The 19,657-nt window shown below is 37.3% G+C and overlaps 1 protein-coding gene across 7 annotated transcripts in view; it reads left to right on the top strand.

Annotated features, from left to right (window-relative positions):
* The window catches only part of MBP (myelin basic protein), a 188,018-nt gene that overhangs the window by 165,695 nt on the left and 2,666 nt on the right, over positions 1 to 19,657 (top strand). For 6 of the 7 annotated variants that reach the window (XM_054021211.1, XM_054021216.1, XM_054021214.1 and 3 more), the window contains 4 exons: positions 12,398 to 12,502; positions 13,843 to 13,878; positions 14,547 to 14,579; positions 17,944 to 18,069. In XM_054021211.1, the coding sequence (XP_053877186.1) occupies positions 12,398 to 12,502; positions 13,843 to 13,878; positions 14,547 to 14,579; positions 17,944 to 18,069 (300 nt within the window). The remainder of the gene's footprint in view (positions 1 to 12,397; positions 12,503 to 13,842; positions 13,879 to 14,546; positions 14,580 to 17,943; positions 18,070 to 19,657) is intronic. The other variant, XM_054021215.1, reaches the window with a different exon arrangement.

Here is a 19,657-nt window from a genome sequence, read left to right as displayed (position 1 = left end):
GCTGGAAGGGACCTTGAAAGGTCACTGAGTCCAGCCCCCTGCCTTCACTAGCAGGACCAAGTACTGATTTTGCCCCAGATCCCTAAGTGGCCCCCTCAAGGATTGAACTCACACTAGGTTTAGCAGGCCAATGCTCAAAGCACTGAGCTATCAGTTCCCCCAATGCTGAGCCCATTGTCACCTGTGCCCAAGCCTTGGGGTGGCAGCAAATTTTTGGTGCTGCTAAGAAAGACTGGGCCATATTTTCCATGAAGGAAATAGGTGTTCTTATTGAAGTGTAGGGTGCGCACACTGAGCACGCCGACACCTGAATTCACATGTTCAAAATGAGTATTTCTAGTCTACATCTACCCACCTGGCAAACATGAGTTTATCAAGGTAAGCACTAAGTGAAGGAATGACTAAGGAGCTCAGGTTTTGGCACCAAGTTTCACCCTATTCACATGCACAATTCCTCTCTGTCAATCTCTATTCAGGAATCAAGGATTTGGCATTATGTTTTGAGGTGGGCCTAATGCACGAAGTTCAATTCTGAATCTGAGCTCTCCGGAGGAGAATTTGGATCCAGGGTTTAATTCAGTGCGCTCAGGTTGAATACAATCTTTGAACCAAACTTCCCCAAAGTTCAGAAGCATTCAGATCTGAGAGTTCAGTTCAGACTTATCTCTAGCAATGCTTTATACTGCTGTATTATAAGTTAGGGTGAAATTCACCCCTGTGTAGAAGACCAGCATAAATCCTGTCCACCACTTAAACCCCACAGAGCTGATTTTATTTCATTAATCACTATCAATATAAACTTCTTCTTGGGTTTAACCATTAGCTACTGCACATTTCATAAGCAGGTTTGATACTAATGGTAGAGATCCAGGCAACTTGTTCGTAACTTTTACTACACTCTTAGGTAATATGACATATTAGATACTTGTTGCCAATAAGCAATTCCATTATTGCTTTCATTCTGAGTGAAGGCTATAACCTTTACTCTTTCTGTTTGATGAACTTTAGATCAACTGTTTTTGTGTTTCTTACACATACCATGATGGAAACAAAGTCTGACATTCTTTAGCAAATTTCTACCTTTCAGTACAGGATCATCTTCAATATGAAAAAGGTCATAAACCAACAAAAGAAAGCGATTATATAGTACACATAGAATTAATTATATACAAGAGTAAAAACACTTGAATTCAACACTCAGACTCAATCCCAATATATTATATTCTTTCAATGTAAGATGGAATCTCAACAATATATATTCCTGTATGGCTCAGAAAGACCTAAGGGGTTTTTAATTTTCCCAAATTGCACAAAACACTCACCTTAAGCACCAGCAAGATGATTTGGATTCATTGCACTGCTTAATGAAAACAGAAAAAGACCAACTGACAGTAACGTTGGGGGAATCTTTTAAAGTATTCGTTAAGAACGTGCTAACATCAAAGATGGACACTAATCATTACTTGATTATAACAGGCTTCTGTAGTGTTTCCCATCACACAAGGTGTGATAACCCCACTGGTCCCTTTCATTACAGCAAATCTGTTGAGTTCTGTATACTGTGAGAGGTAGCTTTCATTTGATTCACTTTATTAGGTATAATAATCCATTCTCACATTTTCTTTAGATAACATGCTGGTACTTTTCCCCCCTGCCTGATTCACTTGTGCAAGTCTCTCTGATTTGGAAACCAGGAGGAAGGAAAGATACAGTGTAACTCACCCTGACTTTTATGCAGTTTTCCCCCCAAAAATGAACCCATCAAAGGCCTACCAACAACAACAACAAAAGCATTAAAACTGCACTCCAAAGCACAAATAAGTTTAGCAGAATCTCTGCAGCAAAGGGTCTCACTAGCCCGACTGAGTCCACTGATGATATCCCAGAATGCATAATTCTATAACTTCACGAATGCCATGGATTTCATCAATTGTACTGAGACCTGTAGCACTATCGATATTGGATTTGGGGATGTTTTCAGCCATTCAGGAAGCACCCTCTGAATTATTTTAAAAGGTAAATATTTTAATAGGTAAGTTTAAATGACTTATGCTGAATACCACCCACAGACTTATTAACAGGTTCATGCTGCACAGAAATCTCCGTTTAACTCAGTATTTGCTGTGCAGTTCAACCTCTAACAGTTTAGGTCAAATATCAAGACAAATTGTTAGTCTTCTGAAAATCAAGCTACGTATTTAAAAGTGCCCTACCTTGGATTTAGGTACTCTACTTTTAGCCACAAACTCAAGTTGGCATGTGTCCCTTGACTTATTGTGCTATTGCCCATTTAATGGCTTTTTGGCTATTCAGGAACTGTCGTACACCGTGTTTATACAGTGCCTAGCACAATGGGACTCCAATTTCAGTTGGGGTCTCTAGATGCTACTTTAATATAAATAATAATACTATCAGCTTCTTGCAGAATATACACAACTATTAAACAGGCTTTCATTCTGAGATTCTCTAGCCCCTCACCCATTTTCACTTATCAGATCAGTTGAAAATGAGTCCTGGGAAGTTGTAGCTGACAAGTTTCTATATTACAATAAAATCTCTTGCTCAGGATTTAAGCCTGTTTCATGGTTCTTTATTTAAACTGGTGACAGCAGAGATGCTATTGAGAGAGCATTCTTAAATCTATTTGGCAAAACAAAACCAATGAGTTACTCATTAAACTGCCTGTTGCAGGGAATTGGGGAACTAGATGGGTTAGGGGGTTAGTAACAGAGCATTTCACTTCTAAATTGTTAGGTCAGAGCCACCCTAGGGAGATTATACTGCAAGGTTCTCAGCTCCCTCAACAGCAGTGGGAACAGAGGGTGCTCAGTCTTTCATAGAAGATTAAGACCAACTTAAATAACAGCCAATAATTGTTGCTATCTGTTTGGTAACCCATATAAAAAGAACTGGAAGTATCAGTTCAGTCCCTCATGGGCATGTATCTTCATCACAAATTGAGTCCCTTTCATGCAGATTGTTTTTTAAATGAAAACATAACACCAGTAAAATGATTTTAAAGCAGTTTCCTCTGAAAAGGACCCTGTCATGCAAATTTGGCCTGAAGTAAAAGAAAGTTATTTCAAAACGTACAGCTAATTGAAAGATTTCCTGGAGTGTTTTTCTTCTTTTTAATTCCAAAGTAACATTTTCCTTCAGTGTTCAAAGCTCATGCTAATGATATTGTGCTAATGCATGAGAGTGATAACGTGAAATTTCCAGGAAACTGACTATAATCTACAGTTCACAGATTCCAAGGCAACAAGGGACCATTGTAATAATCTAGTCTGACCTCCTCTAAAACACAGGCCATAGAACTTCTCCCAAATAATTCTAGAGCAGATCTTTTAGAAAAACATCCAGTCTTCATTTAAAAATTGTCAATGATAGAGAATCCACTACAACTCTTGATACATTGTTCCAGTGGTTACCATAATTACCCTCATTGTTAAAATGTACACCCGATTTCCAGTCTGAATCTGTCCAGCTTCAACTTCGAGCCATTGGATTGAATTATAAATTTCTCTGCTAGATCAAGGAGCCCATTATCAAATATTTGTACTCCATTTGGAACCTACACACTGTAATCAATCACCACTTAACCTTCTCTTTGTTACGCTAAATAGATTGAACTCCTTGAGTCTATCACTGTAAGGCATATTCTCTAATCCTTTAATCATTCTCGTGGCTCTTCTCTGAACCCTTTCCAATTTATCAACATCCTTCTTGAATTGTGGACATCAACAGTGGACACTACTCCAGCAGTCGTCACACCAGTGCCAAATACAGAGGTAACCTAACCTCTCTACTTCTACTCAAGATTGCCCTGTTTATGCATCCAAGGACTGAATTAGCCCTTTTGGCCACAGTATCGCACAGGGCGCATACGGTCAGCTGATTATACACCACAACTCCCAATGTTATTTTCATTATTACTGCCTCCCAGGATACAGTTTCCCCAATCCTGTAAGTATGGCCTGCATTCTCCATTCATAGATGTATACATTTATCAGTATTAAAACACATATTGTTTGTTTGCACCCAGCTCACTGAAAATAACTAGTTCATTTTCATCCTCCACATGGAGAAACTCAAAAAGTAAACAATAGCATAAATTGTGAAAAGTAAATTAGATTATAAAAATGACTTCAGTTTTCCTCATCTAAATTCCAGATGTTATTTGTAACACAGATTAAAAATTGTTTTAAAATTAATTTAAGCCTGATCTTCAGAATATTATTGCCACTAATACATTTTAAATATTTACTGATAATTAGGGGTTTGATACTACATTGACTTGCCATTATTTATTTATTATGTATTTATAGGAGCAATCCTGTTACGGTAAGATTTTCAAAGGCACAAATGGCAGTTAACTCCCATTAAAAGTTGTGTGTTTGAAAATATACTTTGTTGAATTGCATGAATAGGCATTGCAGGATTTATCATCATGTTTGTACGAAGGGAAGTCAGACCAGTATTTTGTGGGATATGTTTTAGTACCACCATTTATATGCCTGCTACTGATTATGATCAAACAACCACAAAAGGATGACAAGTGCTAATAAGCATAGTATTGGTTTCTCGGTGAAGTGTTGAATAAGACTGTGAAACAGATGTGATATGTACACTAACAGATTATCATTTATAAACCAGCATAAATGGAGAACTGTTTTATGCAAGTATTAAATTAAGCACCCATTTTACCTGAAAATCCTACTGTCTGTCATGGCAGAGGTATAAATACTAAATTTGAAACTTCCTCACTTTGCCCAAAACCCAATGTGATTGAATGAGGATGAAACCTTGATTCACAATACTGTGTTGAAAAGCGGGCTTTGCTGTTTCTTTAAGACAGTCCCTGGAGCATGTTAATATGGGCAGTGTCAATACGTAAATTACAGGATGGAGGTAAATTTTTAGCACAGGGAGTACATATAATGGTAAAACTGCTGTTAATAATTAAAGTGCTTGTCTGTCAATTTCCCTCTGCAACAAACTCAAGGTTATTTCTTTATGTCTGTCTGACTTAGAGCCCAATTATACAAGGTTGTAAGGCCAATATTAATGAAATTTAAATGAAACAGTGGCAGAATGCAACTTTGCTGTCTGACACAAAAAGGACATTTTACTGCTCAAATCTGCACTGGTAATTTTATTCATGAGAGTAGTTCCATTCAAGATGATGAATACAGTTATGGCTATGAACAAACCAATATCATTGGTGGCTGCTGAGTTAAATATCAAACTCATTGCTAATAAATCCAAGGGGAAAAAAGACATTTTAACTAATCCTCAAAGTATGGGAGGCAAAGGGTCAAAAACAAAACACCAAACCAGGTACATATTTTCTACTGGCAATTTCACATGCAGTAAGGGACATCAAAATCTGAACTATGGGGTAGTTGTAATGTGGCGAGTCAAAACATTGTGGCTTTGGCCCATCTTAATGAATAAAATGAATGGTCTTGGAATTCCAAAAATCACCAGCAACAAACTACCAAAGGAGTGTTCTCTTTGATTGTCTTTTCAGATGATGGCACAGAAACATCAACTAGACACAAAATTTCTGAATTTGGGTGCCAAAAGCTAGACCCATATTTAGGCACCCAAAGACAAGATCTGATTTCAGAAGTGCTACGTACCCACAACTCTCATTTAAGTTGGCTCGAAATGCAGGTATTCAGAACCTTTAAAAATCAGGCCACTCCTGAACCAGAAGGTAACCAGATTTGAAAAATTTTGGCCTATATATTATACACAGTATCTGCAATAAGTGAAATGAAAATTTGTTCTTGGCTAATTAACGAAGTTTCCCGAAGAAATTCTTAGAAGCTTCTTTCTTAAATTAGTGATACTATATCTACCAAATTCACAATGAATTCACACACTCATATATTGAAATCTAGGTCTAGGAAGTTCTCTCACAAAAACAGGCAAATGCACACACTGTGGCATGAAACTAGTCAAACAGAGGGACCTTTGCTTTTTACCTCTCTCTGAAATACAGAGCAGGGTTCATTCACTAGGCTCAGCTGATTGAGGCCCCGACACCAAGCTTCCTGCGAATACTGGGGAATGGAGTCTTTGGGTATGACCTACTCTACAAGCACCATGGTGACGCTGCTACAGTGATGGAAGGGGTTTTTCCATTGCTGTAGTAATCCACCCCCTCAAGAAGCGTAGCTAGGTTGACAGAAGAATTCTTCCGTCAACCTAGCAGTGTCTATATCAGGTTTTAGTTTGGATTAACTACGTCTTGCAGGGGTGTTAATTTTTCACACCGCTGAGTAGTGTAGCTAGCTTGGCTTAAGTTTTTAGATGTAAACCAGGTCTCGGTTTCTGAATGCACCGTTTGGACAGAAGGCTGGCTCTTTGTTGTTGACTACAATGTAAAGTATTCAATGAGCGTAAAACTCACACACTTCTCTTATGTCAGCAAACGATTTTAAAATGTACCTGCAAGCAAATGGCCAAATCCCTCTGAGTTCACAAACCAATTCATTAATTCAAAGTATCTCAATTCAAGACTAGACTTTGTGAACATGTTCACTGAATGTAACATATGGAAACTAATCTTGCCTTATTAATGATTACCCAAGGAGCTGCAAGTGGTGTACAATATTAAAACCGATGTAGAAGTTTAACATTTATAATAGGTGTGAGGCAATGAAAATCCTGTGAAATTGTCTGATAAGGTGCTGCAAACTTTAATTGGCAATCTGTGTGTCACAGCTCCATCTAGTGATAAAGACTAATATCACACTGTACGGAGTAGAAACTTCCGGTATCACCAGGAAGCAACAAAGGGTATTTATGGCCTCTTTTTAAAATATAGTTGATGTGCGGTGTGCCCTTCATATTTATTAGGTTTTTGTATTGGTGCCCATCATTTCAATTAGTGCCTAGCACCTACTTCAAAAGTAAACCAGGGTATGGCAATCTTCAGCATGTATTGATATAAAACTCATTGACTGGACAAACTAATTTAAAGTCTTACTTTAACAAAATTGTATAACAGAAAGAATTAAATACTCCTGTTCTTTTTACGGATACAGACTAACATGGCTGCTACTCTGAAACCTAGAATTAAGTAAATAACTCAGCAGGGTTATTTCTTTTTTTAAGCATCCTCAGACAATGTACTATAGCCTTTCAGTGAACTGATTTTCATAGGTTGGTTGTAGGTTGTTTGTTTTTTGTGGTTCTAAGAAATGGTTTTCCAATTTTACTTTCTTTTTCATTGATTTTGAGTCTTAGAGCCTGCAGAGTAATAAAAAGCACAAAGTGCAGCTGAAAAAGGGAGTAAATACAGTAGTTTACAAATGCATCCTAAATTAAGAGGAAATGAGGTAATTAATTACCTGTTGCTTCAAATTTAGAATAATATGTTTACAGAGGTTAATACATGAAGCAAGCACTGCATCTGGAGAACTGATAAGAACAAGTTGTTGAACTCTGTCACAGGACAGTCAGCAGGAACAACAGCCCAGTTCCTGGTTTTAGGTCCCATGACTAGCTCATCCCTCTTAAAAAGGACCATATCAAAAAACTAACCGTTGTAATGAAATTTTTGGCACTACAAACAGCAGAATCGATGTCCATAATACTTAATTCTCTGTATACTTTGCATGATATCCTTTTCAATAAACCAAATTACTGGTATACGCTGTATACCAGTAACTGATTATAGACCTAGGTGGTGATTTTCACTTAATTTTTAAGTCATTATTAACATATAGAAAATGAGAAAATAAGAAATCTTATTCATGACAATTTCCACAGCTCACTTTCTAATTCCACTTTATTTACTCTGCAAAGAACAGGATCTCACAGGCTTCTAGCCAGTGATATCACATATACCACTGCAGAATGTCTAGTTAAGTCTAATTAATGAAGGCTTCGAGTTTTTTTTTTTTTTTTAAACTAGATAACTGCAGGATAAAATCATAGCAAAATGGTTAAAATATAATTTAGCTCAAAATGGGGGAAGGGAGCTAGGAATGATTTAAAATAGTGGCGCTGCAGGATTCATTTTGGGACATGAAACATGCCTGAGCACTCATTTTTATTCCTTGGGAATATGAATAAGTGAAGCTTTGCCATTTAAATTCCTACCTGCTGTCTCTTGTTCATAAGGACTGAATATAAAATATAGAGTGGTTACTTACCTTGTGGTAGTTGTGGTTCTTTGAGATATCTGCACATGTGGATCCTAGTCATGGTGTGTGGTGGCCCCAATGCAATAGCTTGGAACATTTTCACTAGTAGTGTCCAGTAGAGGTCATGCTTGTTCTCAAGTCTTCATGATCCACCTCCTAAGGGCACAAAAAGCAGTGACTGCAACTGTCACTCAGTTCCTTCACCACCCAGAATCCATTGTGTAAGACTCCGAATTGCAAGAAGGAAAGTGGTCCATGGGGTAACATGTCCAGACTTCTCAAAGAACCACAGTTACTATGAGGTAAGTAACCACTTTTTCTTCTTTACCCTGTTTCCCCGAAAATAAGACATCCTCCGAAAATAAGGCCTACTTACAGTTTTGCCTCTCGTTGTAATATAAGGCATCCCCCCGATAATAAGACCTCCCCGATAATAAGGCATCCACCGATAATAAGGCATTTTTCATTTCTGAAAAATAAGACATCCCCTGAAAATAAGACCTAGCGCATCTTTGGGAGCAAAAATTAATATAAGACACTGTCTTATTTTTGGGGAAACAGGGTAAGTACTGCACAAGTGCATCCCAGTCATGGTGATTAGCTAGCAGTCACCCAAACTAAGATGGGTGCAAAGAGTTAATTGAGAAATGACTGCAAAACCTCCCTTCCAAAATGGGCAACCAATCGAGAAGCATTCATTAACAAATAATGCTTTGTAAATTTATGAGCTCAAGTTCTGGTAGCTGCTCTGCAAATCTCTAGTATTGGCTCTCAATTTAGATATGCAACCGATGTTGCTTGTGAATGAATTAGAATGTTTAAAGGACTTACTAATATCATATACAGTCCTAATACAATCAGATGCCCATTTTGAAAGCTTTTGAGATGAAATAGCCATCCCTTTAGATTTATTTCTATGAGCAATAAAAAGTCTTGAAGTCTTACAAAAAGATTTTGTTTTATCCAGATAGTATAACAATGATCATTTGACATTCAAGATCCACATGTAATTTAACTTCAAATGAGATGAATGAGGTCGTGGAAAGAAGACTGGAAAAATAATAAACTGATATGAAAGTGCAATAGTACTTTCGTAATGAAGGACAGATGATGTCTCAGTCACCCTCTCTATATGAAAAGCCTTGTAAGGAGGGTTTATAATTAATGCTTGTAGTTCACTTATTCTACTTGCTGAGGTAATAGCCACCAAAAATGCCACTTTCATTGCCAAAATTAATGAATTGAGAAGCTTGCTGGAGATTCAAAAGGGAGTTCCATTAGAGAAGAAAGCACTAGATTTAAATCCCATGTTGGAGCAATCTTTCTTCCAGGACTAACTCCTCGAACTAAACCCCTCAGAAATCTGCTCACTGATGAGAGAAAACTGAACCCCCTTCCACTGGTGGATGAAATACTGAAATTACTGCCAAATCACTTTAATTGAAGCAACAGATAGACCCAAGTGCTTTAAATGTAGTAAGTAATCCAAGATTATTGGAATAGAACACACCAAGAAGGTATGTGATCCTTAGATATGCCCAGAATAAAGAAGACATATCACTTGCAGAATATGTTATTTCCTGCTCTGAAGTTAGATATTCTGTACTGCTGAAGAACATTATCTAACAAGGACATCCAGAAACCATCCAAACAATGAGATGTAGTGACACTGGATTTGAGTGTAGGAGTGGCCTCTGCTGCCACTACTTGTACTACTGCGGTTACGCTGCATGTGTACATAAGCAGGGGAATATCACACGTATCCTGTAATGTAAAGGCAGCCTAACACTGTTGAACACTAAAGCTACAATAAATAAAAAGTAACTATCCAAATTAACTAAATAAAATGGGGACACTATTGTTGTCTGGCTGTTCTGCCTAGGTCCATCCAAAGGCACTGAGCGGTGGTTGGCGTCACTGCGCTCTTTGTACTCTTGGGACAGGGAGCGCAAGGTTGTAAGGAGTGTGACCCCTACTGGACACTAAGAGTAAAAGTGAACTACTGCGCTGGGTCATGTATTAGGTTTTCATTCTTCCTCTCTTTGCGTATGAAAAGTTTGCAGTAGAATAGTAACCACTTTATCTTCAGTAGCATAGCAGTAGAGGTAACTGCAACGTGACCTGCAACACTAGCCACGGAAAAATAAGAGAGAAAGGAGGTTCGTGGAAGCTGTGTCCCAAAAACAAAGAAAAGTTTAATTTGGAACATGCACAGAAAACAGCAATCAACCCAACAAATATGACCACCTATATTTGTATGCTGCTATCCTGTTGGTTTAAAAAAAAAAAAAAAAAAAAGTCATGCGAGTTAAAACTGGACATTCTAGCAACATCGTCATAGCCTTAACTAGGCCATTTTTCATTCATTACTAGCCGTTATTTTTCTGTCACCCCGTAATATGAATCCATAGCTCTGGCTATCATCTGAAAAATGGAAAAGTAAAGCTAAGTGTGGGAGGAAGTGCAGGATGATTGCATCATCTTATAAAAATCGCATAGTCCCAATAAAATCCATTAAAGTCCTACTTTTTAAGTGGTATAATCATATACACCATCGGCACGGGGAGAGCAAACCTAATAAATATTGAGCTGAACTTTCCTGCAATAACTAATCTGAAACTCATTTTTCCTAAGGATTATATTACAGGCAATACACATCATTATAGCAAGAGGAACAATGCTTTTTATTTTCATTCAGATTTTTTTTAAAAAACCTCCCATCCCTGATAGGTTGGGTGATCTTTGGCAAACAACAACTATGGGCCAAGACTTTTAAAGATACTTTGGCAACTAAAGATGCAGATAGGTGCCTAGTGAGATTTTCAAAAGTGCCCATTTGGCCCCATTAGGAGTTAGACAGCTAGGTGTTTCTGAAAATCCCACTAGGTGCTTATCTGCATATTTAGGTGCCAAAGTATCTTGAAAAGTCTGGCCCAGAGTGGTTAAGTTATTGGTCAAGTATCATACAATCAGTCAGCAGCAGGGCTGGGAATAAAACTCAGGAGTCCTGGGTCCATGTCCAGTGCTTTGACCAGTAGATTACCTTGTCTCATTAGATAGGTTAGATAGAAAGGTGGTGTGTTTTGCTGTTAGTGACAAATAAAATCAGAGTTAATTCGTTTGTCTATCTTTTCATATTATTTTAGAGACTCTACTTTTTTTCACTGCACAGATATGCTTGATCTTAAGTGAGTAGCAAGAAATGTACCATCCTTTATCAATCTGAATGTCTTTAATGCCACTACATATTCAGGGAAGTAGTCATACTTGGTGGGACCTTGATGTCACCTTCTCTTCAGAGTTTTCTCTATTCCCTGGTGATTTAGTTTGGTTCTGTTGGAGTTTCTGGTATGGGCTTTGGCTATTATGTTTATCAAGAAGGAAAGCTGTACCTTCTACTGTTCATGAATTTAACATTGATCAGTTACATCTAACTATTCTTATTTCCATCTTTGTAATATTAATGCAAGATATAGCACCAATTGCACATAATAGAGCAGACACCATTTTCACTGTGGCATAAAACATTTATCACAGGTAACTGTGTTGTGCTAGTTAGTCTCCATGAATTTAATAGCCTTGCTCGCTCTTGTTCTGCCTCTGCTTTTTGGATTTTTCTCCTCATCACTTGAAGCACTGCTGAGGCGACATAGTGCCATCAGTTGCACTTAACTCTCCTCAGACTCAAATAGAGCTGCTCTTTCATTGACAGAATGTTCAAAATTTGTGCTGCACTTTAGAAATGAAAAGAGGTGCTACTCTGCTCATTACTGCTCTGGCACAGAGATTGACTCCAAGACCTAAGAGGCCCTTTTCCACCTCAGTTTGCACCTCTAATTTTATGATTCCACTTATAAGGAAAGAAAATATTTAACTTCTGTTACCGGACCACCTAAACCGAACACTGGTGATATTGGACTTCAATAATGTTAAAGAGGGGTGTGTGTGTATGTATGTGTATATACACACACACACACACACTCAGATATGGACACAAAATGCATATGTATTACTTAACTGTGCTGTTCTATAAAGAGTGAATGGGCTTTTATAGCACTAAAGACATTGGATCATAAACTCTGTAGATTTCTTATGTGTTTTATTGTCAGTTTTTCCCCCCTTTTCTTTTAGTTTTATACTGAGAGCATGCCTCTTGGAGCATTTTCTCTTCAGATGGTCATCATTTATCTTGGTCTTCTCAGTGCACTTACTAATATATCCACCCTGCATTTCAGGACATACATGCAGCCAGAGCTAGCCATGTAGGTTCCATGCCCCAAAGGTCTCAGCACGGGCGGCCTGGTGACGACAACCCAGTAGTCCATTTCTTCAAGAACATTGTAAGTTTCCCCTTCCCTTCATGTTCTGTGACAGAGTTAAATGTAATTTGAGATTCAATGGCAGCTAAACAGTACCTGAAGATTATCCATTTTGTTGCAATTGAGACTGTAGATAAAATGTTCTGTCTGTGCCTTTGAGGGAATAATTATATTTTGATATCAGAATTATTTTACTTTGATATTACAACTTCTAGTTTTGTGTAGCAAAAATTTTTTGGATGGAAGTGGGTGATTCTTTCATTAATGTGCTGAAATTCCAACATTAATCACTGATGCTATTAAACAGCTTTACCGTTTGCACATTTTTTATTTGCCTTTCTTGAAATAAGGCACATTCAAACTTTTGTTGTTTAAAAAAGGTCAGTGGTGCTCAAGGCATAGTCCATTTAAAATAGCACTTACTAGATTTAAGAAATTAATTCTATTTTAAGAGAGAAGCTAGACTCAGGCATTTCTTTTCAAGGCCTAAACAAAAAAAGACCAGACTTGATTCCCTATCTGAGTGATGTTATTTGAGGAGAAGGATTTTCTTCAGCTTTGAACCTGGATATCATCATACTAATATGAAAAAAAAACCAAAAAAACCCACACACAAAATCAGAGAAACAACTATAGAGCTGTATCTCCCTCAAACATTCTACGAAATGGTATCCCTGAGTACTGTACAAAGATATCATCAAAAACTTTGCTGCCTGAGCCTAATAATTCTTGAAAGCACTTCAGAATGCTTCCCACTAGAGAGAAGTTGCCTCAAATGTATCACAGCCGTGAAATGATCACTGGCACCATAGATAATCCCTTTTCCCTTCTTCATCCTCTTTGAAGCAGACCTTTCCAGCTACTGAGGCCCAAATGTGGGACAAAGACCCAAAAGACAGACATGAGAAAGAAAATAGTGCAAGAAACCTTAAACAGCATAGGCAAATGGATTTGGATTAATACTATTTCTATTAATATCAGCTTCACCAGATCAACATTCCTGATGTTAATATTTTTAGTCATGTACCACCAATGTGTTGCAGGATGGAGACAAATTCGTACCTAAAATGAGGAACATATAGTGCATGCACTCAAAAAGTTCATTCCAGTTCTAAACATATTATTGGATCTAATATATTTTTCATTTTTTATGATGGGAAATGCCCCTAAAACTGGAATTAACTTTTAAAAATATGTCCACTGTATATTCTATTGAGAAAGCTGAAAGGTATTCTTACAACAATGTGAAGGGAGATGAAATCAGACATTATCCAAATTATAGGATGAAGAGCAAACCTTTGATGGTTGTACTGGATCTATTGCTGCTGTTGTTTTATAATTTTTTTTCTATTGCTCTGTAGGTGTCACCTAGGACACCACCCCCAGAGCAGGCAAAGGTAAGTGTATTCCCCAAGATCCCATCTAATTATTGTGGTTAAATATGTACCTGTTCATCTGGCCATTTTAGTTTACCCAGTGTTTAGAACAGGGAAGTAGGAGTCAGGAGACCTGGGCTCTATTCCCGATTTTAACACTGACTTGCTGCGTGACCACAGGTTGGCCATCTGTAAAATGGCAATAATACTGCTTGCCCACTGATCTAAAGCATGTTGAGATTCTTTCATGAAAGCTGATAATTAAATGTAAAATATTATTCATAATATTTTAAAACATATTCTTCAGCCAAACCCTGAGAATGTCTATAAGTAGCTGGTGAAATTACAAGAAGATCCATGTGGTTAACTGTAAGTAAATTGAGTTGTTAAACCCCAAAGCTGGTCAAACAATTTTTGCAAATAATTCTAATTGTGAATTTTGTCTTTTTTCCATTCAAATAATCATTTAAGAAACTTTGTGTGTTATTTAATTAACTTTATAGATCAAATAATATAAATTGTGAATGTTGGTTTTAATTTAATAGAATGACTGTTCACAAATGTATGCGTCTATTATTTGACCAGCTCTGTTCGCTGTTTCTCTTTTTCCTTTTCTCTCTCACGTATCTTGAACATCCTTTGTTTCATGGTGATCATCATATCACTGTTTCTGTTTCTTACATATGCAGGGGAGAGGATTATCCCTCGCCAGATTTAGCTGGGTAGGTGATGAATGTGCTTTCATTCACAGCCATTTTGGTCTACCAAGGCCAAAGTCTATCTTTCACCATTGCCTTTCAAGCTGCTGCAGCAACTTGACATTCATGTTTCGGTCTTGATTTTGGTGTTTGTTTTGCTTTATTCCTTTTGATCCACTTTCCCCCTCCTACACAGCAGTTTGTTTATGGTTGTAATTTTGTTGCTTGCTCTTATGCAGAAGCTTGTCAACCTTACAGTGATATAATCTCTTTTGCTTTAGCACAAATGGAGCACGTCTGCTGCATGGCAAAACTACCTCTTTTCCTTTAAGGCTCCTGGAAGACTTAACTGCTTTGTCTTTTCTTTTTGCGGGGAGGGGAAGAATTGGGGATAGGGTTGAAAGAGCTGGGGAACTTTTTACATAAGCCTGATTTTTCTATATGCTAATATTGTCTCTGGTATGTACATTTCTGTCATGTTTTTGCAGTCCCTTTTAAAAAGAAGAGATCAATATTACTGCTTATTATATAGGCTCTTTCTACAGTTATGTTTTAAAACATGGACAGTGTTGAGTAGCAGAGAAGCACAGTTATCTCACAGCTAACTAAATCCTATTTTCTGCTTTACTACAGCTTTCATTACACACATAGGCAGATTACTATAGTGTCTTAAATGGTATATTAAAGCTTCTAAAATGCAAAAGGTTTCTATCAGTATAGTTATTTCCTAGAACACAAAAGTTATTGTGTCAAAATCAGAGGTTTTGTGTTCTTTGTGCTGATGACATGGGAGAAATCATTTAACCAATGGGATGGCCGAAGATTTTAATCTGTGAATTCTTAAAATCACACTGTCAAGAATTTTCTCTAAGGTTTTTCTTATTTATTTTTGAAATTCTCCATTAGGCTTAAATCCTGGAGCTAATACTCAAATAATACTCCCCTTGAAGTCAGTAATATATGGGAATTTTGAAGGACTAAGTTTTGGTTTCGGAAAGCCCAATCCTCAATTTCCACCTACAATGTAAGAAGGTGAATGGGAGTGAAAGGCATTCAACACTTGGCAACATCAGGCTCAATATTTGTAACAGCCTATTAAAAGATTGGGGGGAAAAAAACAGTTCTTTTGCTAATTACTTTGCCCTCCGTTTGACAAACAAGTTATACAGTTTTTTGTTTTTTATTTTATTGCTTCTGTTCTTGTAGTAGGTACAAAATCTTGAAAGAGGCTGAGCATCAGGTGAAAGTGTGCTCAGTCCTTTCACAAGAAGGTCCTATCTAACTCAAGTGTTGGTGATGTTATTCACCACACAGAATTGGGCCCACTGTGATAGGACTGGTGGGGTCAGCAGAAACATTAATACCTTTGGCAACACAGCCGTGGACTTCCCAGCTGTTGGGTATGGCATTCTCTCTCAAACATTAAATCTAGATTTGGCAGTGGCTCTGTTTGCATGACTCCCATTGAAGCCAATGCAAGTTCTGAAGGGCTGCATCATCAGGTTCACACAGTGAAGCAATTGGGAGCTGAGAGTGTTAAATGATTGCAGAATTGAATCCAGAGCAGGCCCAATCTATTGAGATGGAGTGGCATTTTGCCACTAACTTCAATGCAAGCATGATCAAGCCCAAAGACTTCTGGGAAACTGCTGCTATAGAATATGGGATTTAATAAAAGTTAAAAGATTTAGAAACGAAGGATGTTCCCTGCCAGGTTTATAACAATTTAAAACTAGGTCATCTTGGCAGTATATCTTATACACAAATAAGTTCAGATAGTCATTTCTACCTTCTTTATTAACATGATCGATAGCTGTAATATTGTATCTGAACAGATCTGTGAATGTATTTATTCTACTTTATTGTTTAACAACAAAAGGCTATCTCAATGGATCAAATACAAATTTGGCTCTTAGAACAGAGAGAAAAATCAAGGAAGCAGGATTCCACATCAACTTCACTCGTGCTTTGTGAATGAATTAGGGATGCAAAATTGCCAACACACTCTCACTGTCCTTTGATTATCTGTCTCTTGCCTTTCAACTATCTTATAAACAGAACTTGCTACTTCCTTTGCTCCAGAACAGTTTTTCTCAAATTATAAGGTTGGCCCCCTTGGGGAGGCTTCAACCTCTTTCAGAAGATGTACACTGAAAAGAGGGAAGAGGGTATTCTTTTTTCCATTTCTTATAGGAATTATTACTGAGGAGTCAGCAAAAGCAGACCTGTTTGTTGAAGGGCAATTGGGTAGTTCAGGAGACAGGATAACAAAGTAGGACTTTTTTTACTGCTGTGCTACTCGTTTGATTCCATGTTGACTCCGAAAATCTTTACCATTTGCCAGCTGTGTGATTACCTTGTGAACTGATTTGATGGTCTCTTAATGGATACATTTTCTCATCACATTTGGCAGCAGCACAGTATTGATAGTCTCCAAAAACAGGCCACTGAGTGATTAGGCATGGACACTGAATTGGTCCTGCTTTGAGCAGGGGGTTGGACTAGATGACCTCTTGAGGTCCCTTCCAACCCTGATATTCTATGATTCTATGAATTACACTGTAGCTTGCACCTGGAGGGATCTAGTGCCTAGACTTTCAATCTGGTAACTTTAATAAGCATTAAATTCATTAAAATAGTAATTTAAAAAAATCCAAGCTTACAGTTCTATTTCTGCAGAGCCTAAAGTGGAAATTACTCAGCAAAAAAGTAAATTTAGTATGCTGACCCTGTCTGTGTTTGAAAGAGACCACCAAAATTACAACTTGTTAAAAATGTTTTCAACAAGAGGTTGGTGGGAGGTGTCTATCCCTAGTTGCGTAAGGGTACAATGTTTGAGAAACTCTGCTCTAGTACTCCTCTTCCTCCTCAAGCAGTTACTTTGTAATAAAACAAAATGACTTTCACAAGCAACTTTTTTTCCACCAGTGATCTTAGTACTTAAGTGTAAGTGTTTGAAAAGCTCTTGAAAATGTAATGTATACTTTTAGGAGAAATTCAGCTGCATGTAAAATCTCCATGTTGATCAAGAGATTTTTGTTCTTCCGACCCTTTTGTGCTATTCAGTATAATTTTCTAAAAGGGATAAAACATGTTTAAGTCAATAGGTTTCTTTTTCAAGACTCACAGTTGCAGTTACTATTCTTCTTTTTTCATTTTCCATTCACACTATGCATTTGACAGTACAACTATCCTGTTCTGATTATTGATTTCTCTGTTACAGACCAAAGTTTGGGACTCAGATTTGCACGTTGTTCACTATTTAGAATTTTTTTCCTCCCACACTTTCAACTACTTGACTAATTTGAAAGCATTACATTCCAGCAGTCACAAATGAAGGTAACTGGTGTGAACCACATACCTGAAATATCTATGATCTTTCTTCTAGGGAGGTGAAGGACACAAGCCAGGGTATGGAGGAAGTGGCAAATTCTACGAGCATAAATCTGCTTATAAGGGACATAAGGGATCATACCATGATGGCCAGGGCACTCTTTCCAAAATCTTTAAACTGGTAAAGTACAAGTAAATTTACAAAAAGTGAAAAATTGAGCCTACAAAAAAAGCATAAATGCCTCTCTAGATCAATCTAATATCAGTCATATTCAAATATTCTTGAGTAAAACTTGTCTTGAGTTACAAATAAAATTGAGCGGATACTATGTTTGTATGAAACCAAGTTGTGCTTGACATTGTTTTATATACCACATTTACAACTGAAGTACAATAGAAATGTACTGATTTCTGATTTGATTGATCATGCTAATCTACAGTCAGGGGACCAAATCCTGCTCGCATTAGTGTAAGTGTGGGAGTACTTTCTTAAATATCAATGAAGTTATTTTGGATTTACATCAGAATATCTAAGAGCAGAATTTGGCCCAAGATTTTCTTCTCTATAACAATAGTAAAAACGTATTTGTAATGTGCCCCAAGATGAACTGTCTCTGGGTCCCTAACAAACATTTAGAATAAAAATAAAAAGGCAGTGTATGGCCAAATAGTTTCCAAAGAAGGGCAGGGGGAAAAAAGAAATGAAAATCAACTGATTATTACATCCATATCTAAACAAAAAATAATATGAAGTCTTCATTTTTGTTCCTCTAAGGCCAGACACAGTGATTTCCCACTATTAGTGTTGTGTTCTCAGTAAATAATGCGATCAGCAGTGAGGCTACTTTCAAGATGGAAAGTAGAAGAATGAATCATTTCCATCTCTAGCATATCCTCCAAGAACAGACACAGCAGTACTTTCACCAGCAGTCATAATTGATATAAGCCTACATAAGCCAATAAAGAGATACATATGTATGTCTGCTTTAGTGCGAGACAGTACATAGATGTGTCATCACTTGTGTCATCACTTGCATAAGAACTGAAGACACCGTTAAGATTTTGTTATTCCCTTTCCTGTTAATTTTTTGTTGTTTTCTAATTATATGCAAAATGGGTCAGATATTCAACCTTCAACCTCATCCTTCCACAAACTTGTACCTATACTTTACAGGTGCTACCACTTGAGCTTGTCCTTTAAAAAGACTCACAATTGTGCAATTGCAAGTGTTAATGTGGATTTTGTGGATGCAACTCCTTATACTCCAGCGTGCTCAGCTATTAGGCTATTCACAGGGAATATGCCCATGTTATAACTTTTCCAAAGAGCATGCACCTGCAAAACGCAGGGATAGCTCCAGGTCAAATTTCTTTTTGTCACTGTCTTTACCAGCAATCTCAATTTCACTGGCTTCATAACGACTTCATTAAGACTCCACTCATTGGAAACAAATAGTTATTACAAAGTTGCTAGCGATGGAGGTGCTTAATTAGAACAAACTCATCCTACTTGAAAATTCAATTATCAAAAGTGATCATCCCTTTGAAACAAAACTGAAATTTCAAGCATTCAATTAATTTAGTGATATAATACACAGGCTTATCCAAAGATAGTCACTAGAAGCAATGGACTTTCAATTGTACTACCAGTTTATAGTACTGGAACCTAGTTTTTTAGAATGAGTGTGTGTGTGCGCATGCGCACACACACGCACACCCCCAACAGTACCATACCTGTCTAATCAAATTGATTTTATTCTTCTTTCCAC

The sequence above is a fragment of the Malaclemys terrapin genome, chromosome 2 (genome assembly GCF_027887155.1).
Source record: "Malaclemys terrapin pileata isolate rMalTer1 chromosome 2, rMalTer1.hap1, whole genome shotgun sequence".
NCBI lineage: Eukaryota > Metazoa > Chordata > Testudines > Emydidae > Malaclemys > Malaclemys terrapin.
The sequence above is the reverse complement of the archived record's forward strand: the minus strand, read 5'-3'. Positions and strand labels throughout refer to the sequence as shown.